This window comes from Oncorhynchus gorbuscha, linkage group LG19, assembly GCF_021184085.1.
Source record: "Oncorhynchus gorbuscha isolate QuinsamMale2020 ecotype Even-year linkage group LG19, OgorEven_v1.0, whole genome shotgun sequence".
In the NCBI taxonomy this organism is placed as follows: Eukaryota; Metazoa; Chordata; class Actinopteri; order Salmoniformes; family Salmonidae; genus Oncorhynchus; species Oncorhynchus gorbuscha.
The window spans coordinates 64,407,598-64,425,578 of record NC_060191.1 but is presented as its reverse complement, the minus strand read 5'-3'; the positions used below and the strand labels follow the sequence as shown (position 1 = coordinate 64,425,578).

The following is a 17,981-nucleotide window of genomic DNA, read 5'->3' as shown; positions in this document are numbered from 1 at the left end:
CAGTAGCCTCTCTCTCTCTACCAACCTCATCCTCTACAGAAGCCTCTCTCTCTACCAACCTCAGCCTCTACAGCAGCCTCTCTCTCTCTCTACCAACCTCAGCCTCTACAGGAGCCTCTCTCTCTACCAACCTCAGCCTCTACAGCAGCCTCTCTCTCTACCAATCTCAGCCTCTACAGTAGGCTCTCTCTCTCTACCAACCTCAGTCTCTACAGTAACCTCTCTCTCTACCAACCTCAGGCTCTACAGTAGCTTCGCTCTCTCTCTACCAACCTCAGCCTCTACAGTATCCCCTCTCTCTACCAACCTCAGCCTCTACAGTAGCCTCTCTCTCTACCAACCTCAGCCACTACAGTAGCTTCTCTCTCTATCTACCAACCTCAGCCTCTACAGTAGCCTCTCTCTCTACCAACTTCAGCCTCTACAGTAGCCTCTCTCTCTACCAACCTCAGCCTCAACAGTAACCTCTCTCTCTACTAACCTCAGGCTCTACAGTAGCTTCTCTCTCTCTACCAACCTCAGCCTCTACAGTATCCCCTCTCTCTCCAACCGCAGTCTCTACAGTAGCCTCTCTCTCTCTCCCAACCTCAGCCTCTACAGTAGCTTCTCTCTCTCTACCAACCTCAGCCTCTACAGTATCCCCTCTCTCTCCAACCTCAGTCTCTACAGTATCCCCTCTCTCTCCCAACCTCAGCCTCTACAGTAGGCTCTCTCTCCCAACCTCAGCCTCTACAGTAGCTTCTCTCTCTCTACCAACCTCAGCCTCTACAGTATCCCCTCTCTCTCCAACCTCAGTCTCTACAGTATCCCCTCTCTCTCCCAACCTTAGCCTCTACAGTAGCTTCTCTCTCTCTACCAACCTCAGCCTCTACAGTAGCCTCTCTCTCTCCCAACCTCAGTCTCTACAGTATCCCCTCTCTCTCCCAACCTTAGCCTCTACAGTAGCCTCTCTCTCTCCCAACCTTAGCCTCTACAGTAGCCTCTCTCCCTCCCAACCTCAGCCTCTACAGTAGGCTCTCTCTGTCCAGCATCCGGGCACAGCAGATTACTGTTCTCACCAAGTCTTCAGAGGTCCTACAGTGTGGCTACAAGTTCCGCTCTGACTGCCCTTTGATATCAGTGACTTTACACCTGAGTACCCGGCAGCAGATATTCTACAGTAACATAAACTAATGAAAATGCTATTGTTTTCTTTGAAAAAAGGCATCTTTATATTCTAATTCTAACAACCAAAATATTATTTTTGTGGAAGCATATATTGAATATATGTATTACACTGTCAGGACTTGCAGTCAAAATGACTGCTCATTGGCTGAAACTGATCACCCTTGAGGCCAGGCTGTTCTTGTATTAAAATTATTGTATGTGGGCATAACATGTGGGCACTGATTTATTTTTAACATACCACACAATCCTTTCCCATGAAGATGACCAACCCTGGGACCTTCATCTGTCTCACCATAGCAACACAGAGCAGAACTTAATCACACTACTGTAGCACACAATGCAGTCAGCATCCAAGATATACATAGAGACCTTATTCCTTGCAAATCAAGGCCTCTGCTGTAAGTTATGTAAGTCTGTAGAGATACCAAACTCCAGTATGTTCACTATAAACCCATATTAATGTTCAACTATGATAGAGCTCCAAGGTATGAACCACCAAGGCCAGAAACAAAGGTTTTCCAAAGCAAGGACAGAGTTTCTAGATGAGTCCAGGTTTCCATGACTCCCAATAGTCAGTATCAGTATGACAGAGGTCGAGTCAGACTTCAACCAGTATATTGTCTCTATGTTGAATGGTGTACCTCTCCTGACCCTGGCAGTCAACAGTGTACCTGAGCCCAGCAGAAGGAGGTAGGGGTTTGGGGAGGGAATGGGGCAGGCAGCAGCTGCATCGCCTGCAGCCAGCCACATATTAAACCAGGCAGCACAGAAATGAGAGCCTTTAAATCCTTAAACTATTGTGGGCAGAGGTTTGGCATGTACTGAACCCTGTCAGGTAAACAGGTAAACCCACTGCAGATGAGGTAAGCAGTGTCCTCTCCTAGAGAGCACAGAGCCTCTGGATAGAGAATGAAAAACACAGTGGTATGGTAAGGAATGTCTTGCAACAGTATGACACAATGTTTCAAACTCTAACAGTCATTTGCATCAAAGGCTTTCACTGAAAACTATTATAAAAGTATACTTCAAGCTTAACATTTTTTAGTTTCTCCTTGATTTATGCTCGTCGTAGCAGGTTGTTCTGTCTTCCCAGACACATTCCGATGGGAACTGCTAACAGAAACTGGTGGGACCGGAAGATGCACTTCAAAAGAAGAACTACACACACAAAAACACCCTGGCAGGATCAGAGAGAGGGAAATATGAAACAGAATAGAAAGACACCACTGCAGGAGACAGGTCCATTTTTCACCTGCAGATGTTCAAGGGCTTTAAAATTTCTCAAAGTACTAGGGACTATTTTCAGATGATAGACCTCACCTCACCTCAAATGGCACTGTATGATGCAAGACTTTCATATGAGAGGAGGGATTCCTGAGGGGATGGAGGGATTCCTGAGGGGATGGAGGGATTCCTGAGGGGATGGAGAGGACTGAGGGGATGGAGGGGACTGAGGGGATGGAGGGATTCCTGAGGGGATGGAGGGGACTGAGGGATTGCTGAGAGGACGGAGGGGATGGAGGGATTCCTGAGGGGATGGAGGGGACTGAGGGATTGCTGAGAGGACGGAGGGGATGGAGGGATTCCTGAGGGGATGGAGGGGACTGAGGGGATGGAGGGGACTGAGGGATTGCTGGGGGGACGGAGGGGATGGAGGGGACGGAGGGGACTGAGGGATTGCTGAGGGGATGGAGGGGATGGAGGGACGGAGGGGACTGAGGGATTGCTGGGGGACAGAGGGGATGGAGGGGACGGAGGAGACTGAGGGATTGCTGGGTGGACGGAGGGGATGGAGGGGACGGAGGGGACTGAGGGATTGCTGAGGGGATGGAGGGGACGAAGGGGACTGATGGATTGCTGAGGGGATGGAGGGGATGGAGGGGACGGAGGGGACTGAGGGATTGCTGGGGGGACAGAGGGGATGGAGGGGACGCAGGGGATGGATGGATTGCTGGGTGGGACGGAGGGATTGTTGAGGGGACAGAGGAGATGGAGGGGACGGAGGGGACGGAGTGGATGGATGGATTGCTGGGGGGACAGAGGAGATGGAGGGGACGGAGGGGATGGATGGATTGCTGGGTAGGACGGAGGGATTGCTGGGGAGACGGAGGGGATGGAGGGCTGCAATTGAGAGCTCAGATGAGAGTCCCTACATGGATGGAGTAGTAGTAGGAATCACACAATGCCCCTTAATCACTGATACAAGACAAGCTATTCTATTCTTCATCCTATTAACTATTCCATTTGGTGTTTGTTAGCCTGATTCTAGATCAGTACTTGAGGACACTTTGAGCACGTGATTCCAGTGTGCTGCCATTAGATGAGGCATGTTGTACTGACCCTTGCGGATGCCTGCGTAGTTAGTGCTGAGGCCATTCCTCTTCTTACGCTGTCGGTAGAGCCAGATACTGAACACCATGAGGATGATCCAACAGGCCGCTCCTATCCCTGCTATGAAGGCCGGCTGCTTCACCACCTCGCTGATCTGCTGGGACAGGGTGTTCTCTGGCTCCAACACACCCTCCGTCATACGCCCCGATGAGTCTACAGGGGGAGAGAGGATGCAATTTAAGAAGGGTGAAATAGAGGTGGAGGATGAGGAAGTGAGAGGTGAGAGGTGAGAGGTGAGAGGTGAGAGGTGAGAGGTGAGAGAGGAGAGGAGAGGAGAGGAGAGGAGAGGAGAGGAGAGGAGAGGAGAGGAGAGGAGAGGAGAGGAGAGGAGAGGAGAGGAGAGGAGAGGAGAGGAGAGGAGAGGAGAGGAGAGGAGAGGAGAGGAGAGGAGAGGACAGGAGAGGACAGGAGAGGACAGGATAGTGGAGAGTGAGGAGGTAAGAGGAGAGGGGTAGAGAGGATGGGATGGTGGAGGGTGAGGAGGTGAGAGAAGAGAGGGCAGGAATAGGAAAGGGTAAGAGAAAAAGAGGGGGAGAGAATGGTGAGGAGAGGGGTACAGGGTGAGGAGAGGGGTACAGGGTGAGGAGAGGGGTACAGGGTAAGGAGAGGGGTACAGAGTGAGGAGAGGGGTACAGAGTGAGCAGATGGGTACAGGGTGAGGAGAGGGGTACAGGGTGAGAAGAGGGGTACAGGGTGAGGAGAGGGGAACAGGGTGAGGAGAGGGGTACAGGGTGAGGAGAGGGGTACAGGGTGAGGAGATGAGAGGAAGAGGAAAGAGACAGTGATGGAATGGGGATTTAAAGGCAGAGAGGGGACAGTAAGAGATGGTGAAGATGGAAAGAATGGATTGGGAGAATGGGAGACGGTCAGGAATGACAGAGGGCGAGAGCAGGTCGAGTGTCAGAGGCAGAAAGGAGGAGTGAAGGGAGACGGTCAGGAATGACAGAGGGCGAGAGCAGGTCGAGTGTCAGAGGCGGAAAGGAGGAGTGAAGGGAGACGGTCAGGAATGACAGAGGGCGAGAGCAGGTCGAGTGTCAGAGGCAGAAAGGAGGAGTGAAGGGAGACGGTCAGGAATGACAGAGGGCGAGAGCAGGTCGAGTGTCAGAGGCAGAAAGGAGGAGTGAAGGGAGACGGTCAGGAATGACAGAGGGCGAGAGCAGGTCGAGTGTCAGAGGCAGAAAGGAGGAGTTAAGGGAGACGGTCAGGAATGACAGAGGGCGAGAGCAGGTCGAGTGTCAGAGGCAGAAAGGAGGAGTGAAGGGAGACGGTCAGGAATGACAGAGGGCGAGAGCAGGTCGAGTGTCAGAGGCGGAAAGGAGGAGTGAAGGGAGACGGTCAGGAATGACAGAGGGCGAGAGCAGGTCGAGTGTCAGAGGCGGAAAGGAGGAGTGAAGGGAGACGGTCAGGAATGACAGAGGGCGAGAGCAGGTCGAGTGTCAGAGGCGGAAAGTGCACAGGAAAGAACAAGGGAGGAAAAAGGAAGGGAGGAAATGGGAACAAAGGAGGAACAAGGGAGGAAATGGGAAGCAGTAAAGAAAGGAGAAAGAGAAGAAAGTTATTCTTAACATGATCATTTTAAAATGTTTATTTAACCTTTATTTAACTAGGCAAGTCCGTTAAGAGCAACTTGTTATTTACAATAACAGCCTACCCCTGGCCAAACCAGGACGACTCCACCCTATGGGACTCCCAATCACTGCCGGTTGTGATACACCCTGGGATCAAACCAGGGTCTGCAGTGACACCTCTAGCACTGAGATGCAGTGCCTTAGACCGCTGCAAAACTTCAGAACGAGTGGAAAAGCCTGAGACGGGGAAAGATATGAAGGAGGGGGTAGAAAAAGCTACATGAAGTCAGCGAAGGGCAGAAATATGAACGTTCTCTTTTCTTCGAACACACAAAAGACTTCTTTCTTCTCTGCAGATGAGTGTACGGCTGGGCTGTGGAGCTGCAGAGATGGAGCGGGCTCGCTGCATTACAAAAGGCTTTCAGAACCCAGAACGGAGCCCAGTCAACAATAGCAGATCAATAGACAAAAGGTCTCAACCCAGGAGATTTAAACATGATCTATTCGTATCAGAGTTGAACCAGGAAGCACACTACCTGGAATGTTCCACACACCCAGGAAGACTTAAAGAAGTATGACCACACACTGAGCAATATTCTATGAGTTATTAGTACACCGAATGAGGTCACAGTAGTACTAATATAAACATAGTACTAGTCATTAGCACACTATAGCACTTAAATGTGCAACTTGGGTATGTCTTTCTGTTGCTACTTCTCTACTACTCAAAATGAGCTGTCAGAACAAGTGATCACACTACAAAGGCCTGTTTTCTTCATGTGCCTAGTCTCTCCGTGTTTCTCTCCATTGCCTCACATGAAAGAGTGCTCATTTGTCTCCCCTAAGCAATTTCTTCATGTTCAACTTGGTTTCTAACTTTCTTCATCTCTTTTTTCTCTCTCTCTTGTTTTATGTTGCAACCACTTTAATATTTACAGACTCACTCTGTCAGAGGCAAACGGATCTCCCAAAGTTCCTCTCTATCTCTCTCTCTCTCCGTCTCTCTTTCTCTCTCTCTCTCTCTCTCTCTCTCTCTCTCTCTCTCTCTCTCTCTCTCCCTCTCTCTCCCTCTATCCCTCTCTCTCCCTCTCTGTCTCTCTCTCTCTCTCTCTCTCTCTCTCTCTCTCTCTCTCTCTCTCTCTCTCTCTCTCTCTCTCTCTCTCTCTCTCTCTCTCTCTCTCTCTCCCTCTATCCCTCTCTCTCTCTCTCCATCTCTCTCCCTCTCTCTTTCTCTCTATCTCTCTCTCCCCCTCTCTCTCTTGTTTTATGTTGCAACCACTTTAATATTTACAGACTCACTCTGTCAGAGGCAAACGGATCTCCCAAAGTTCCTCTCTCTCTCTCTCTCTCTCTCTCTCTCTCCCTCTCTCCCTCTCTCCCTCTCTCCCTCTCTCCCTCTCTCCCTCTCTCCCTCTCTCCCTCTCTCCCTCTCTCCCTCTCTCTCTCTCTCTCTCTCTCTCTCTCTCTCTCTCTCTCTCTCTCTCTCTCTCTCTCTCTCTCTCTCTCCCTCCCCCCTCTCTCTCTCTCTCTCTCTCTCTCTCCCTCCCTCTCCCTCCCTCTCCCTCTCTCTCTCTCTCTCTCTCCCTCTCTCCTCCTCTCTATCTCTCTCTCCCCCTCTCTCTCTTGTCTCTCCTCCCCCACTACTATGTGGATTTCATGCCTGTTCCTCTGAGGAGGGAAGCAGAGTACGACTGTGACTAAACAATCCTCAGGGACTTTACAGGTATCTGGGCTGCTGTGCCATGACACAAACAAGTCCAAAGTGTGACAAATGCATTAGGGTGAAGCGCTGGTCCCGCAGGCGCGTTTCTACACTCAACAGGCGCCGATGGAAGTCCTCAAGTGAAAGAAATGGTATCAGTCACAGCTTCCTGCTTCTCCATGCCCATCCCAGCCCACTTTACACAACACAGACACACAGTTGTCCCTCTACCAAGCACACAGCTTCCTGCTTCTCCATGCCCATCACAGCCCACTTTACACAACACAGACACACAGCTGTCGATCTACCAAGCACACAGCTTCCTGCTTCTCCATGCCCATCACAGCCCACTTTACACAACACAGACACACAGCTGTCCCTCTACCAAGCACACAGCTTCCTGCTTCTCCATGCCCATCACAGCCCACTTTACACAACACAGACACACAGCTGTCCCTCTACCAAGCACACAGCTTCCTGCTTCTCCATGCCCATCACAGCCCACTTTACACAACACAGACACACAGCTGTCCCTCTACCAAGCACACAGCTTCCTGCTTCTCCATGCCCATCACAGCCCACTTTACACAACACAGACTCACAGCTGTCCCTCTACCAAGCACACAGCTTCCTGCTTCTCCATGCCCATCACAGCCCACTTTAACACACACAGACACACAGCTGCCCCTCTACCAAGCACACAGCTTCCTGCTTCTCCATGCCCATCACAGCCCACTTTAACACACACAGACACACAGCTACCCCTCTACCAAGCACACAGATTCCTGCTTCTCCATGCCCATCACAGCCCACTTTAACACACACAGACACACAGCTGCCCCTCTACCAAGCACACAGCTTCCTGCTTCTCCATGCCCATCACAGCCCACTTTAACACACACAGACACACAGCTGCCCCTCTACCAAGCACACAGCTTCCTGCTTCTCCATGCCCATCACAGCCCACTTTACACAACACAGACACACAGCTGTCCCTCTACCAAGCACACAGCTTCCTGCTTCTCCATGCCCATCACAGCCTACTTTACACAACACAGACACACAGCTGTCCCTCTACCAAGCACACAGCTTCCTGCTTCTCCATGCCCATCACAGCCCACTTTACACAACACAGACACACAGCTGTCCCTCTACCAAGCACACAGCTTCCTGCTTCTCCATGCCCATCACAGCCCACTTTACACAACACAGACACACAGCTGTCCCTTTACCAAGCACACAGCTTCATGCTTCTCCATGCCCATCACAGCCCACTTTACACAACACAGACACACAGCTGTCCCTCTACCAAGCACACAACTTCCTGCTTCTCCATGCCCATCACAGCCCACTTTACACAACACAGACACACAGCTGTCCCTCTACCAAGCACACAGCTTCCAGCTTCTCCATGCCCATCACAGCCCACTTTACACAACACAGACACACAGCTGTCCCTCTACCAAGCACACAGCTTCCTGCTTCTCCATGCCCATCACAGCCCACTTTACACAACACAGACACACAGCTGTCCCTCTACCAAGCACACAGATTCCTGCTTCTCCATGCCCATCACAGCCCACTTTAACACACACAGACACACAGCTGCCCCTCTACCAAGCACACAGCTTCCTGCTTCTCCATGCCCATCACAGCCCACTTTAACACACACAGACACACAGCTGCCCCTCTACCAAGCACACAGCTTCCTGCTTCTCCATGCCCATCACAGCCCACTTTACACAACACAGACACACAGCTGTCCCTCTACCAAGCACACAGCTTCCTGCTTCTCCATGCCCATCACAGCCTACTTTACACAACACAGACACACAGCTGTCCCTCTACCAAGCACACAGCTTCCTGCTTCTCCATGCCCATCACAGCCCACTTTACACAACACAGACACACAGCTGTCCCTCTACCAAGCACACAGCTTCCTGCTTCTCCATGCCCATCACAGCCCACTTTACACAACACAGACACACAGCTGTCCCTTTACCAAGCACACAGCTTCATGCTTCTCCATGCCCATCACAGCCCACTTTACACAACACAGACACACAGCTGTCCCTCTACCAAGCACACAGCTTCCTGCTTCTCCATGCCCATCACAGCCCACTTTACACAACACAGACTCACAGCTGTCCCTCTACCAAGCACACAGCTTCCTGCTTCTCCATGCCCATCACAGCCCACTGTACACAACACAGACACACAGCTGTCCCTCTACCAAGCACACAGCTTCCTGCTTCTCCATGCCCATCACAGCCCACTTTACACAACACAGACACACAGCTGTCCCTCTACCAAGCACACAGCTTCCTGCTTCTCCATGCCCATCGCATCCCACTTTACACAACACAGACACACAGCTGTCCCTCTACCAAGCACACAGCTTCCTGCTTATCCATGCCCATCACAGCCCACTTTAACACACACAGACACACAGCTGCCCCTCTACCAAGCACACAGCTTCCTGCTTCTCCATGCCCATCACAGCCCACTTTAACACACACAGACACACAGCTGCCCCTCTACCAAGCACACAGCTTCCTGCTTCTCCATGCCCATCACAGCCCACTTTAACACACACAGACACACAGCTGCCCCTCTACCAAGCACACAGCTTCCTGCTTCTCCATGCCCATCACAGCCCACTTTAACACACACAGACACACAGCTGCCCCTCTACCAAGCACACAGCTTCCTGCTTCTCCATGCCCATCACAGCCCACTTTAACACACACAGACACACAGCTGCCCCTCTACCAAGCACACAGCTTCCTGCTTCTCCATGCCCATCACAGCCCACTTTAACACACACAGACACACAGCTGTCCCTCTACCAAGCACACAGCTTCCTGCTTCTCTATGCCCATCACAGCCCACTTTAACACACACAGACACACAGCTGCCCTTCTCCATGCCCATCACAGCCCACTTTAACACACACAGACACACAGCTGCCCCTCTACCAAGCACACAGCTTCCTGCTTCTCCATGCCCATCACAGCCCACTTTAACACACACAGACACACAGCTGCCCCTCTACCAAACACACAGCTTCCTGCTTCTCCATGCCCATCACAGCCCACTTTAACACACACAGACACACAGCTGTCCCTCTACCAAGCACACAGCTTCCTGCTTCTCTATGCCCATCACAGCCCACTTTAACACACACAGACACACAGCTGCCCTTCTCCATGCCCATCACAGCCCACTTTAACACACACAGACACACAGCTGTCCCTCTACCAAGCACACAGCTTCCTGCTTCTCCATGCCCATCACATCCCACTTTAACACACACAGACACACAGCTGCCCCTCTACCAAGGACTCTGCACTGCTGTTTCATGTTGTTATCATTTATTCCTCCTTTACCGTGAGCAGATTTGTGGCAGCTCAGATCTGTGGAGTATTCTAACGTAGGATTTTAAATAGCCTGGGCTATAAGAGGGAAGACTGAATTATATTCATCCCATGTAGCTATAATGGATCCTGTGTAAGGACGTAAAGGCAGGACTGACTGACGTGCTACATTGGATCTTCCAGCCCCTCCAGTACCGTGATCTTGACAGGCAAGTTAATAAAGGGTTAAATAAAAACATGCCATCACAAAACACACACTTGTGCTAAAGTTCCTGGTTTATTGCTCTTGTTAAACACTAGAACATTGCCTCCTTGTGTACTTCCGGCGCCGACTGAGATGGCCGCCTCGCTTCGCGTTCCTAGGAAACTATGCAGTTTTTTGTTTTTTTTACGTGTTATTTCTTACATTGGTACCCCAGGTCATCTTAGGTTTCATTACATACAGTCGAGAAGAACTACTGAATATAAGATCAGCGTCAACTCACCATCAGTACGACCAAGAATATGTTTTCCGCGACGCGGATCCTGTGTTCTGCCTTACAAACAGGACAACGGAATGGATCGCATGCAGCGACCCAAGGAAACGACTCCGAAAAAGAGGGAAACGCGGCGGTGTTCTGGTCAGACTCTGAAAAAGGGCACATCGCGCACCACTTCCCAGTATTCTTCTTGCCAATGTCCAGTCTCTCGACAACAAGGTTGATGAAATCCGAGCAAGGGTGGCATTCCAGAGGGACATCAGAGACTGCAACGTTCTTTGCTTTACGGAGACATGGCTCACTGGGAAAACGCTATCCAGGGCGGTGCAGCCAACGGGTTTCTCCACGCATCGCGCCGACAGAAACAAACATCTCTCTGGTAAGAAGAGTGGCGGGGGCGTATGACTCATGACTAACGGGACATGGTGTGATGAAGGAAACATACAGGAACTCAAATCCTTCTGTTCACCTGATTTAGAATTCCTCACAATCAAATGTAGACCGCATTATCTTCCAAGAGAATTCTCTTCGATTATAATCACAGCCGTATATATCCCCCCCAAGCAGACACATCGATGGCTCTGAACGAACTTTATTTAACTCTTTGCAAACTGGAAAACATTTATCCGGAGGCTGCATTCATTGTAGCTGGGGATTTTAACAAAGCCAATCTGAAAACAAGAGTCCCTAAATTTTATCAGCATATCGATTGCGCAACCAGGGGTGGTAAAACCTTGGATCATTGTTACTCTAACTTCCGCGACGCATATAAGGCCTCGCCCCGCCCCCCTTTCGGAAAAGCTGACCACGACTCCATATTGCTGATCCCTGCCTACAGGCAGAAATTAAAACAAGAGGCTCCCACGCTGAGGTCTGTCCAACGCTGGTCCGACCAAGCTGACTCTACACTCCAAGACTGCTTCCATCACGTGGACTGGGACATGTTTCGTATTGCGTCAGATGGGAATATTGACGAATACGCTGATTCGGTGTGCGAGTTCATTAGAACGTGCGTCGAAGATGTCGTTCCCATAGCAACGATAAAAACATTCCCTAACCAGAAACCGTGGATTGATGGCAGCATTCGCGTGAAACTGAAAGCGCGAACCACTGCTTTTAATCAGGGCAAGGTGTCTGGCAACATGACTGAATACAAACAGTGCAGCTATTCCCTCCGTAAGGCTATTAAACAAGCTAAGCGTCAGTACAGAGACAAAGTGGAATCTCAATTCAATGGCTCAGACATAAGAGGCATGTGGCAGGGTCTACAGTCAATCACGGACTACAAGATGAAATCCAGCCCAGTCACGGACCAGGATGTCTTGCTCCCAGGCAGACAAAATAACTTTTTTGCCCGCTTTGAGGACAATACAGTGCCACTGACACGGCCTGCAACGGAAATATGCGGTCTCTCCTTCACTGCAGCCGAGGTGAGTAAGACATTTAAACGTGTTAACCCTCGCAAGGCTGCAGGCCCAGACGGCATCCCCAGCCGCGCCCTCAGAGCATGCGCAGACCAGCTGGCCGGTGTGTTTACGGACATATTCAATCAATCCCTATACCAGTCTGCTGTTCCCACATGCTTCAAGAGGGCCACCATTGTTCCTGTTCCCAAGAAAGCTAAGGTAACTGAGCTAAACGACTACCGCCCCGTAGCACTCACTTCCGTCATCATGAAGTGCTTTGAGAGACTAGTCAAGGACCATATCACCTCCACCCTACCTGACACCCTAGACCCACTCCAATTTGCTTACCGCCCAAATAGGTCCACAGACGATGCAATCTCAACCACACTGCACACTGCCCTAACCCACCTGGACAAGAGGAATACCTATGTGAGAATGCTGTTCATCGACTACAGCTCGGCATTCAACACCATAGTACCCTCCAAGCTCGTCATCAAGCTCGAGACCCTGGGTCTCGACCCCGCCCTGTGCAACTGGGTACTGGACTTCCTGACGGGCCGCCCCCAGGTGGTGAGGGTAGGCAACAACATCTCCTCCCCGCTGATCCTCAACACGGGGACCCCACAAGGGTGCGTTCTGAGCCCTCTCCTGTACTCCCTGTTCACCCACGACTGCGTGGCCACGCACGCCTCCAACTCAATCATCAAGTTTGCGGACGACACAACTGTGGTAGGCTTGATTACCAACAACGACGAGACGGCCTACAGGGAGGAGGTGAGGGCCCTCGGAGTGTGGTGTCAGGAAAATAACCTCACACTCAACGTCAACAAAACTAAGGAGATGATTGTGGACTTCAGGAAACAGCAGAGGGAACACCCCCCTATCCACATCGATGGAACAGTAGTGGAGAGGGTAGCTAGTTTTAAGTTCCTCGGCATACACATCACAGACAAACTGAATTGGTCCACTCACACTGACAGCGTCGTGAAGAAGGCGCAGCAGCGCCTATTCAACCTCAGGAGGCTGAAGAAATTCGGCTTGTCACCAAAAGCACTCACAAACTTCTACAGATGCACAATCGAGAGCATCCTGGCGGGCTGTATCACCGCCTGGTACGGCAACTGCTCCGCCCTCAACCGTAAGGCTCTCCAGAGGGTAGTGAGGACTGCACAACGCATCACCGGGGGCAAACTACCTGCCCTCGAGGACACCTACACCACCCGTTGTTACAGGAAGGCCATAAAGATCATCAAGGACATCAACCACCCGAACCACTGCCTGTTCACCCCGCTATCATCCAGAAGGCGAGGTCAGTACAGGTGCATCAAAGCTGGGACCGAGAGACTGAAAAACAGCTTCTATCTCAAGGCCATCAGACTGTTAAACAGCCACCACTAACACTGAGTGGCTGCTGCCAACACACTGCCATTGACACTGACCCAACTCCAGCCATTTTAATAATGGGAATTGATGGGAAATGATGTAAATATATCACTAGCCACTTTAAACAATGCTACCTTATATAATGTTACTTACCCTACATTATTCATCTCATATGCATATGTATATACTGTACTCTACATCATCGACTGCATCCTTATGTAACACATGTATCACTAGCCACTTTAACTATGCCACTTTGTTTACTTTGTCTACACACTCATCTCATATGTATATACTGTACTCGATACCATCTACTGTATGCTGCTCTGTACCATCACTCATTCATATATCCTTATGTACATGTTCCTTATCCTCTTACACTGTGTATAAGACAGTAGTTTTGGAATTGTTAGTTAGATTACTTGTTGGTTATCACAGCATTGTCGGAACTAGAAGCACAAGCATTTCGCTACACTCGCATTAACATCTGCTAACCATGTGTATGTGACAAATAAAATTTGATTTGATTTTTATTTGATTTGATTTCCTTGAATGGAGAACAGAACGGAGCAGAGCAGAGCACAGCAGGGTGGAGCGGACAAGCAGGAATCTCATGTAACGTTTCCTCACAATGTCACTCAGGTGGAAACTGTTGAGGCTGTACACTGACAGAGTGGTAAACACGCATTAAAATAGATGATCATTATGAGTGTCACTGTCAGTCAGGCTCATCAAGGATTGTTTATGAGGGCTGACGTGGGTATAATTGGTACGGTAATCATTTCAATTACACATCTAACCACTGTTCTAGACAGAACAGGAGAGCAGGCAGGGGCACGAAGGAATGGAACGATGACATAATACTCCTTTAACATTCATATGACAACTGAAAACGCGGATTAGTGTGCTCTTCAGACTGAGATTAAAGGGAAGTCAATACTACAAAATGTCCATTGACTATATTCCAGCCGTTGCGGTTGAAGAAGGTGGGGAAATTATTAGGCAGTAAGCCTTGGAATCCACGCTGTACCAAGTTAACAAGTGAGGACACATAGAAGAAGGACATGTCTCTCCTCTTCCTCCTCTTCCACCTGAGGGAGAATAATTGTACTTGGAACTCCTGCAGAGAACTGCAGACCAGAGTCCTCCTCCACTCACCTATCTGGAAGAAGGTGACGTCAGACTTGACCCCTTGGCCTGCCCCAGTGCTGGCTGCGACCTCCACACTGTAACGGATCCCTGGAGCCAGGATGGGTATCAGCAAGGAGAAGGTAGAGCCGTCCACCGTACGGTTGATATGGTATCTGCTCTCATTCCCCAAACACCAGATCTGACCGGACACAGAGAGAGAAGATCTTATAACTGTGTTCTGATGGTGGTGTGACAAGTATGTCAAGTTGCTGGTTGATGCTAAAGCAACATTTCAGCACACAGTGCAGATTGAACTATGCCACCCTAGTATTCCACATATAAAAATACTGGGACACATTTTTCTGTTTTTTTTGGTGTGTGTTCCACACAGAGTCAGTATTATCTGTGGTAGCCATAACCCCCTGCCTCAGTGAGTGAACCTTAACCCCATGAAAAACAAAGTGTGGATTAGTAATCACCTCCATAATCCTACTGCAGCAGCAGCTCAGGACTGGCAGCCACTCACAGGGAGGAGAGAGGGCTCTCTCAGGTTAACTCAATCCAGGGCTCTCTCAGGTTAACTCAACCCAGGGCTCTATCAGGCTAACTCAATCCAGGGCTCTCTCAGGTTAACTCAATCCAGGGCTCTCTCAGGTTAACTCAATCCAGGGCTCTCTCAGGTTAACTCAACCCAGGGCTCTATCAGGCTAACGCAATCCAGGGCTCTCTCAGGCTAACGCAATCCAGGGCTCTCTCAGGCTAACGCAATCCAGGGCTCTCTCAGGTTAACTCAACCCAGGGCTCTATCAGGCTAACTCAATCCAGGGCTCTCTCAGGCTAACGCAATCCAGGGCTCTCTCAGGCTAACTCAATCCAGGGTCACATAGAGCTTCATACATTCACCTCAGTGTGAGGATGGCTAACCCCAACATCTCAAACCTGGCTAACCCCAACAACCTGAACCTGGCTAACCTCAACATCTTTAACCTGGCTAACCCCAACATCATGAACCTGGCTAACCCCAACATCATGAACCTGGCTAACCCCAACATCATGAACCTGGCTAACCCCAACATCTTTAACCTGGCCAACCCCAACATCTTGAACTTGGCTAACCCCAACATCTTGAACCTGGCTAACCCAAACATCTTGAACCTGGCTAACCCCAACATATTTAACCTGGCCAACCCCAACATCTTGAACTTGGCTAACCCCAACATATTTAACCTGGCTAATCTCAACATCTTTAACCTGGCTAATCCCAACATATTTAACCTGGCTAACCCCAACATCTTGAACCTGGCTAACCCCAACATCTTGAACCTGGCTAACCCCAACATCCCAACACCCCCCTCCCATAAGATAATTTGTGTGTGTGTGTGTGTGTGTGTGTGTGTGTGTGTGTGTGTGTGTGTGTGTGTGTGTGTGTGTGTGTGTGTGTGTGTGTGTGTGTGTGTGTGTGTGTGTGTGTGTGTGTGTGTGTGTGTGTGTGTGTGTGTGTGTGTGTGTGTGTGTGTGTGTGTGTGTGTGTGTGTGTGTGTGTGTGTGTGTGTGTGTGAATGAGTGAGTGAGTGAGTGAGTGAGTGAGTGAGTGAGTGAGTGAGTGAGTGAGTGAGTGAGTGAGTGAGTGAGTGAGTGAGTGAGTGAGTGAGTGAGTGAGTGAGTGAGTGAGTGAGTGAGTGAGTGAGTGAGTGAGTAAGTAAGTAAGTAAGTAAGTAAGTAAGTAAGTAGGTAGGTAGGTATTGGAAAGCCCCAGAAGCCTGTGTGGCTGTTTGAGGAATTGTGGTTGGTAGAAGTGCCGCTAGGGACGAGATGCAGTAATAACCGAGGAACGCTCCCCGCGTCGGATTTAACAACCATGAAATTACTCTATACCGTATCGCCAGGAAACATTTACCTGGAAAATGAACAGTGGCTTAACTTTTAAACAGACTGTGCAGTATCTCCCCTTCCATCACTAAACTACATTCCCTGTGACAAAAAAAACCTTTCCAATTAAAATGGCCGTACTCACACAGCATGTTATATGAGGAGTGTGCTGGCCGCAGAGAGGGGGCAATAAAAAACATACTGAGGTGTGGACACAGAGAGGAGGGTGTGGAGGAGAGGGCAGAGAGAGGAGGAGAGGGCAGAGAGAGGAGGGTGTGTGGAGGAGAGGGCAGAGAGAGGAGGAGAGGGCAGAGAGAGGAGGAGAGGGCAGAGAGAGGAGGGTGTGGAGGAGAAGGCAGAGAGAGGAGGGTGTGTGGAGGAGAGGGCAGAGAGAGGAGGAGAGGGCAGAGAGAGGAGGGTGTGGAGGAGAGGGCAGAGAGAGGAGGAGAGGGCAGAGAGAGGAGGAGAGGGCAGAGAGAGGAGGGTGTGTGGAGGAGAGGGCAGAGTGGAGGAGAGGGCAGAGAGAGGAGGAGAGGGCAGAGAGAGGAGGGTGTGGAGGAGAAGGCAGAGAGCGGAGGGTGTGGATGAGAAGGCAGAGAGAGGAGGGTGTGGATGAGAAGGCAGAGAGAGGAGGGTGTGGATGAGAAGGCAGAGAGAGGAGGGTGTGGATGAGAAGGCAGAGAGAGGAGGGTGTGGATGAGAAGGCAGAGAGAGGAGGGTGTGTGGAGGAGATGGCAGAGAGAGGAGAGTGTGTGGAGGTGAGGGAAGAGAGAGGAGGAGAGGGCAGAGAGCGGAGGGTGTGGATGAGAAGGCAGAGAGAGGAGGGTGTGTGGAGGAGATGGCAGAGAGAGGAGAGTGTGTGGAGGTGAGGGAAGAGAGAGGAGGAGAGGGCAGAGAGCGGAGGGTGTGGAGGAGAGGGCAGAGATTGGAGGAGAGGGCAGAGAGAGGAGGGTGTGGAGGAGAGTGCAGAGAGAGGAGGGTGTATGGAGGAGAGGGCAGAGAGAGGGGTGTATGGAGGAGAGGGCAAAGAGAGGGGTGTGTGGAGGAGAGGGCCGAGAGATGTATGGATACAATGTATGGATATAGTGTAAGGCTATAATGTATGGATATATTATATGCCAATAATGTATGGATTAGTTTATGGCTATAATGTATGGATATAATGTATGGCAATACTGTATGCCTATTGTCACGCCTTGGTCATAGTGTTATTTTGTGGTATTTCGTATTGGGGTTTTGTAGTTATTGGGATTGCGGCTGAGTAGGGGTGCTGCATTCCGGTCCGACTCTCTTTCAACAAACGAAGAACACCGTTACACCTATAATGTATGGATAGAGTTTATGGCTATACTGTAGGTCTATGATGTATGGATATAATGTATAGCTTTAATACAGGGCTATAATGTATGGATACAATCTTTGCCTATAATGTAGGGCTATAATGTATGGATCCAATGTATGTATATAATGTAAGGATATAATGTAGGGCTACAATGTATGGCTTTAAT

At 50.2% G+C, this 17,981-nt stretch overlaps 1 protein-coding gene across 1 annotated transcript in view; it reads right to left on the bottom strand.

Moving 5' to 3' along the window:
* LOC124005266 (roundabout homolog 1-like) overlaps nucleotides 1-17,981 on the bottom strand; it is a 485,264-nt gene that overhangs the window by 52,327 nt on the left and 414,956 nt on the right. The window contains 2 exon segments of the mRNA XM_046314363.1: nucleotides 3,508-3,711; nucleotides 14,632-14,803. Coding sequence (XP_046170319.1) covers nucleotides 3,508-3,711; nucleotides 14,632-14,803 — 376 coding nt within the window.